General features: G+C 46.0%; 1 protein-coding gene across 1 annotated transcript in view; it reads left to right on the top strand.

Moving 5' to 3' along the window:
- The window catches only part of LOC132956694 (serine/arginine repetitive matrix protein 2), a 49,263-nt gene extending 42,829 nt beyond the window's left edge, over nt 1-6,434 (top strand). The window contains exons 13-15 of the mRNA XM_061030267.1: nt 195-292; nt 5,107-5,176; nt 6,105-6,434. Coding sequence (XP_060886250.1) covers nt 195-292; nt 5,107-5,176; nt 6,105-6,356 — 420 coding nt within the window. The 3' untranslated portion in view covers nt 6,357-6,434. The remainder of the gene's footprint in view (nt 1-194; nt 293-5,106; nt 5,177-6,104) is intronic.
- The last annotated feature ends 934 nt before the right edge of the window (nt 6,435-7,368 follow it).

A 7,368-nucleotide genomic window follows, 5' to 3' on the forward strand; every position in this document is an offset into this window, starting at 1 on the left:
CCTGGAAATCCACTAAGAAATGTTAACTAAAAAGCACAAATGTCTGCCTCATGAGCACCCTTCATGTAGGATCAAGTGATTCTCTTAAACCGTGTGATTCCTCCTCACAGGATCGTGAATCCATCCGACAGTAGTCAAGATATTCCAGTCTAGAGTTGTAAAGCACTGATGGCCTCGTGTGTTTCTTCTTGTAGATCCTGGAGATGGTGGACTTCAGAGTGACAGATGGACTCGTGGACCTGAGGCTCTTCGCTGTGATCACCAGCCTGGCTCAGAAAATCGCCTCCATGGAGTAAGTGACGACGTCAGCCGCCGACACGCTCCTCCTTCAGAGAGACACAGGAAGACGAGTCTCTCTGACCCGCCATAAAAAAAAGAATAAGAGTGTGTTCACAAGTTTGGTTTCGCTGATTATGTCGTCGTGTGTGGGGCGCTCTCTCTGATCCTCTTCATCTTCTGTCTTCAGACGTTTTATGTGACTGTTAGAAGTCAAAGTTATGAGTCTGGATTTTGAATGGCCACATATTCAAAAAACACTTCAAATGTCCGTTTGGAAAAGGATGCAGTCATTTATCGATCAGAAGAGCGACACTATCTTTAGTTACAGCTTTTAAATGTGAGGATTTTCTGATTTATATCACTTTGAATTGAAGAATTTTCATATTTTCTTATACATATATACACATAGATTGATGTAACTTTAGTTAAACTCCACAAAATGTTTTACTAAGAACTGCTTGGAACTGTTGTTGAACTATTCATCCACATACACACTTTGTTTTTTACTCAATTTTCACGTAATAACCTGTACATTTTAGTTGTTTCATTTCTGAGATCTCAGGAGAACAACGCTCATTTTCCCTTCTTCGCAAGCTAGCGTCTCAAGATCTCGAGAAAACAGCTGTCGACTTATCACGGGAGCATCGTCATCCCGAGGTGACAGGATGAACAAATTGAACAACCGAGAGAGTGACTCACATCCCAGGACAATCCAGTAAAATGTATGGATACATGTCCTCTTGGGGCTTCCGTACAAAAAACCTGATTAGGACACTTTAAAAAAAAATAAACATCTATTGAATTATCTGTCAATAATGACGTCTTGAAAACAGATTTCACTGAAACACAAACCTGCCACTCAAAACGGCCAATAACATTAATAATAATAATAATAATAATAATTCATTTTATGTGCTTTTCAAAAAGTCAAAGACACTGTACAATTGTTAAAAAACAGAAAGAACAGCACAGTAAAGACAGACTAACAGACATTGCAACATTACACACAAATCATAAAGATAACAACAATAAAGGTAAAACTGCAGAAAACAGGAAATACTTCACAATCATACATTAAAATCTTGTTTGAAGAGGTGAGTTTTGATAAGTGATTTGAAAGTAGATGCTCAAACAAGAAAACAAATAAATCTTCAAACATGAAAAGATTTCATAAAGTGATTTAAAAGAAACTCAAATTCAACCAAAATCTACTCGACAAGACGTGATAGAGGGAAGATATCGTCTTCAGCATTTATCGAGGCGTATGATATTTAATTCATCGTAGTAAAAAGTACAACATTGTGGCCTTAACCAATAAAAAGGTTAATAAGAGCATTTCCTGCCCGTTCTAAGAAGTCACATCTCTACGTTGAACCCTGCACAGACGGACTCTGAACACTCTGATTTGAACTCGGCCTTTAGCGTCCTCGTGTCTCTTACATTATGCCCCCATATGCCTCAGATTCCCACACACATCGCCTCTCTCCCGCCCCGGGGTGTGTGAAGCTTCCGACAGACAGGAGAGCGTGGAGCCAAGACCTTCTCTGGAGGTCCCCGAGGGTCAAGGCCTGCTCCCGGAGCACTCACCCCACAGTGAGAGCTCCCTCTCAGCGAGGCCGGGGCCAGGGTCACGGGTCCTCTGATTTACGGCCGTGGCCCTTTGTGTGGCGTTATTAGAGGAGGCCTGAACATGGTCCCCCCCCCCCCACCCCACACCCCCACCCCACCCACCCCAAAAAAAACCCAGGGTGTCTGCTCTGTATGGAGGCAATTATAGTAATGATAATGAATGACTACATTAAACCTCTTTGCACAAAAACTCCTCTTTTGCAATTTAAATAAGACGAAGCAGGAAGACGGGCGTTCATAATGCCAGCGCCCAAACAAGAAGAAAACAAAAGCATCCTTCTGTCATCTCATCCCAACTGAACTCAACTGATCCTCTTACCTGTTTCACTTAATCCTGTTGTCTCTAATCCTGTCTTAGAAATGAGCTGCAACAGTAGTTACACAATCAGTCTTTCTGATCATGTAAGGCTTTGAAATCTGAGGAGCTGCTGCCCATGTTTTTATATCTACTTTCTTATTCTTCTCCTGGTTTTACCTCGCACTAATTGCACCCTCCCACCCCCATTCCCCCCACCCCCGTCACTCTCCTCCTTTCTTTGCCAGATTTCACTGTCCGTCCCTCTAATCTCCGCTCGGCTCTCTTGTCGCGTACCTCTCACTCCTCTGTTTCGTGCTGTTTTGGCCCTTGACTCAGCCCATCTGTCCCTGTGTGCTGCAGCATTGTGCTCCCCAACAAGTCCACCTCACACAGCGCCGGCATTCCCTCAGGGGAAGTCACATGATCCGCCAACAAGCACATTGCCATACAGGACTCCCCCCCCCCCCCCCCCCCCCCCCCCCATCCCCCCAAAACAGCATCGAGGTCATTGTTATTGTCACTACGGCCCCCTTTGTGAGCATGCATGCCTGTGCACTGAGAGTTACCGTAAGTCTCCTCGTTCCTGGAATTTCACTGAACTGACTTAATGAGTCAGGGAGCGAAGAAGAAGAAGAAGATTGAGAAGAAGAAGAAGAAGTGCTTATGCTGCAGGAAACATGACACAGCAGAAAACAGAAACCAGCTCTGTAGAAGGCAAAAACAAAAAAAAAGATGACTGTCCTTTTTCATACTATAATCTTATGGTATCCTGATGTTAAAGGAAGTTTTTTCTTCATGCAAAATTCTTTATTTTAAGAGAAAATAATTAAATACAGGCAGAAAAAAAACAAAAGAAAGTTTTGTGACACTTTTGGTTAGACGGAGAAAAAATGGGGGCTGGGAGCTGAGCTGCTGCTGAAATCAGTTCATCTTCTTCATGTTAGGATTCCTTCACAGTTTATCGATCACGATATTTATAAGTGGCCACAAAGAAGAGACTTTTACTACTGGGAGGTTTGTTTATAGGGAGAAGTGATACTGGGTTTTTGAATGTTTCTGGGGAAAAAAAAAGAAAAATGTTGACTGCATCCCAATTGCACTTTTACTCCATAGGCAAGGCAGAAAAACGTATTTCTCTCTCTGCCCTGCGATCTAACCATGTCAAGTAGAAATTACAGAAGTTTAGCATCATTCAGGACTTTATTTTAATCATCTCTCTGCTTTAAATTGTTTCATCAGCCATCACATCATAAACTGTCCCTCCTCCTCCTTCACTTTGTCAGCACGGCGTCACCGCAGCCCGCTCAAAAAACATCCAAAAAAACAACTCTCAATTCTGTCAAATCAAACTAGGTCAGAATATATTTGCATCCCTTTACCCCCCCCCCCCCGCCTCGCCGTACACCCACTCCCCGACGAGGAGACCGCCAAAATGTTGTTGCCTTACGTAAGCGAGAAGTCTGCTGTGTCACAGCGGGGTGCCAGGGGGAGGCCAACAAAGAGAAATGGGTTGGGCTGCTATTATCCTCCCCGCGGTTCATCAGCGCTCCCCCAGCCTGCTCGTTTACGCTCGCCATTATCACGCCAGTGTCCTTAGCACACCAGCGTTTGGACTCTTTTACTGCAAACCAAGTGCAATTAATGATCATTAGCTGCCCTGTCTCGCTTCATCCCCGTCAAGCCCCCCCCCCGCCCACCCACACCCTGGTTGGAGGACGAGGGCCAATCGCGGTGCTGCGAGCACTCAGGCGTTCACTGCACTCGTTGGCCCAGCGCTTGGTCCATTCTTCACTCCAACATTGGCCATTGAACGCACAGCGAGGAGGGGGCTCATTAACACCGGGCGCTCGTTAAGAGACGGGGCGGCCGTCGCTGTGCCACACGCTGGACTGGAAGGAACACAAGCGGTCGTGTCTCCCTCTTCAATTGTCCGTGCGGACCTAGATTCTGCTGGTCTGCCGGCACTCACATTGCACCAGAGTGTGCTGAATCCCCTCCCCAAAAACCTCGCACACAAAAAAAAAACCCAACTCACCCTGCTCCAGCCAAACCCCCACCCCACCCCAACACCCCAGTGTCCCAAAATCAGAGCAGTTTTATCCGTTACTGTGGCGGGATGTCCACGTGTGCCCACGTATTGTTTGGCAGCCAGGCTACTGTGAGCAACCACAAAGGGCTCAGAACACTTTACCATCACATCTCTCCGAACACACAACACCCGCCAAAACTCACCCGCCAAACCGGCTGTCCTGAATTTGTCTACAGAGGCACAAGAGAGAGATTGTGTGATCCACAACAGCTCTGTTCAGGGGTAAAAAAAATGAGCTCTAAAAATCTGAAGACTTACCCCGATCGTCTTATCGGGTTTGGAGACGCAGAAGAGAAAACCTGCAAAGTCAGGGTGTTGGCGTTCAGCAGACAGACGTGATGTAACACTAGATGCTTTGAGTTGCATTCTGGGATGTGTAGGATCCATCTTAAGCTCTAATGGCTAACCCTGCATTCCTAAAATGCTCTGATATTGGGCGATAGTAGCGAGGAAACATCATGGATGCTACAAAAACGACGAGTTGAGTTTTATATGCAGTGGTTACGACGTCATGAGAGATTAAAATCGATATGCAAAAACAGAAAAAATAACTCTTAAATGGGATGATGTGATGAGGAAACCAAACGTTACCATGACTTCATAAGTTGTTGTGATTTTCAAAACTTTTCCATGTTTGGGACTCATCTTTACGATTATTCTGCGACCATGTGAAAGCAGGATACGATTTTTCGACCTCTGCTTCCAGCCCCCCCCCCCCCCAACCTTGTGAAACAAAAAAAATCAAAGATAAACTTTTGTAAACTTTGTTCAACCGCTACCGGCGCATTCATTTTCCTGTTTTCTCTCGCAGCGAGTTTATGCGATCACTCATCAGCGACATGGACTTCCGCTCGCTCGAAGTGCGTCTCTTCAAAGCAAAGGTAATTCCAAATGTTAGCTTGCATCAAAACTTACTCTTTGTCTTAAATGTGCAGAAGAAGAACCCTGTTCCACATGTTTCTACTCTTCAGATTTGTTTTCATAAGGTGCACTTGAATCCCTCCATGCAACATCAGATTAACTCTGAAATGAGTCGCATTCATGCCTCTCCGCTCCGCAGGTTGAATTCTAAGGAAGCGAACACTGGTAAACACTTTGAGGAGCAATTCCAAAGCATGCTTTGAAATGCTAGCTCCTTTTTTTTTTTTTTTTTTTTAAGGGAAATACTCGGCCCTCATGCATAGAAATGAGGGGAGAAAGAGAGAGGGGTGCTTTTCCCCTTTTCATAGATTAGCGAGAGCCTAATCTCATTAAAGTGCCCAGCAGTGAACATGCCGTCCACTCCGCCCAGTCCTGTAATCAGCCCGGGACAACACGGCTCATCTTAGATGGACCGGGGACCGGGGGCCGACCAGCTGGCCGCTCACGCAGGGCCCGGCCCTCATTCATACGAGGAAGTAGAGGCAGGAGGAAGATGAAAGCGTGTGGCCGAGGGTGTGGAAACTGAAGCCTCTGGCCAGGTAGGGGAGGCTGTGTAATTACAGACCTGTTAGGGATAGGGTTGTTAACTGGAGAGGCTGTTGGGGGGCGGGGGGGGGGGGGCTAATTGCCAGAAGGATTACCTCCCTCTCCCCCCAACAATTATTACCTTGACTGCGTTAACTGTGCAAACAGGTGCACGCAAACAAGCCTGCAAACAGGTTGAGGTAATCCGAGGCTACCCACAGGAGCACACACACACACACACACACACACACACACACACAAACACACACAATAACTCACACACACACACACACACTCTAAAGCCTGTTTCCCTTCTTTTTCCATCCTTATTTGTGCCTAAAACTGTTATTCTGCCTCCCGTAGCAACTGTTCCTGTTCCTCCTGGAGGAGCAGCGAGGAGACAGCGCGGCCCAGCGGGGCTTCATCAGCGCCGAGCAGCTTCTGCTGGAGCTGAAGGCCGGGGGGATCCGACTGGAGCACGAGGCCGCCGTCAGGCTGGAGCTGCAGCACATCCCCCCGCTGGACCTGCTCGACTTCCTGGCCTACCTGCCCCTCTTCATGCTCATTCACAAGTCGGTCATCGCCAACCCTCTCGATAGCTCCGGCGACCTCTGAACTCAAGTCGCTGTGATGTCTGCCGGCCGACAGCTCAGGTATCCGCATTACTGCCAATCAGATCATCAGAGCGCTTTGTTGTTCTAAGTGATTTCTCTTAACATCTGAAACAAAACAGTTTCGTCGACTGCGGGGATATCAGGTGCCTCTGAAAAGTGAACACAGGTGATAACATGAAAAGTTTAAAAGACAAAAAGACCTTCAACCTGCTTGGTGCTTACACTATTTGAAAAGAGAAGTTTAAGATAATATGCGACATTCTGAACATTAATATAGCACAAATTAAATATACCTGATTGTGTAGTAAAGACTTGATACAATCCCCCCCCCCCCCCCCCCTCTCTGGATTTGTTGTTCTGAGCTCTGTGTTCACACTCTTCCTTCAGCTCATCTGTGTTTCACTCAGAGGCTCATACATGTTTCATACGTGTGTGTGTGTGTGTGTGTGTGTGAACCCCTCCCTCCCTGTGCGACCATTAGCCCTGCCTCCACATGTGGGGAAGGAAGACGGCCCAGCCCACTCAGGGAAGCTGTGGCTAGTGGCAGAATTATATGGCCTAAAAAGTCAAACGTATCACAACAGAATCAACGTTGAGATGCATTTTATATTCTTGAAACTTGTTTTCAGATGTTTTTAAGCTCTCTTCAGCAGCAGTTTCTGTCCCTGATGGGCCATGGGAGTGTGCATAAATCATGTGGAGGAGAGCGTTTGTGTTGATCTGAAAGTCTACATAATCCACGATTTACATTCTTCCACACAACATATTGAACACAATAAGTCTTCATTTGTTATTATCCGTTGCGCAGCCTTTGTCAGTGCCACGCCCCCATATCATGTAAACTGGTTTGTGGGTTTCTTTGATCTGGTCTCTGTTGAACGCGTCACATAATCTCCCTTTTGTCCCACAATGATTTATGGCCTAAACATATCGAGGGCTTTCACTTTCCTCTTCCTTTAGGTGATAAAATGTTTGAGATGATGAGAAATATGTATTAAGAGTTCTGTTCTTAA

This window comes from Labrus mixtus, chromosome 22 (assembly GCF_963584025.1).
Source record: "Labrus mixtus chromosome 22, fLabMix1.1, whole genome shotgun sequence".
In the NCBI taxonomy this organism is placed as follows: Eukaryota; Metazoa; Chordata; class Actinopteri; order Labriformes; family Labridae; genus Labrus; species Labrus mixtus.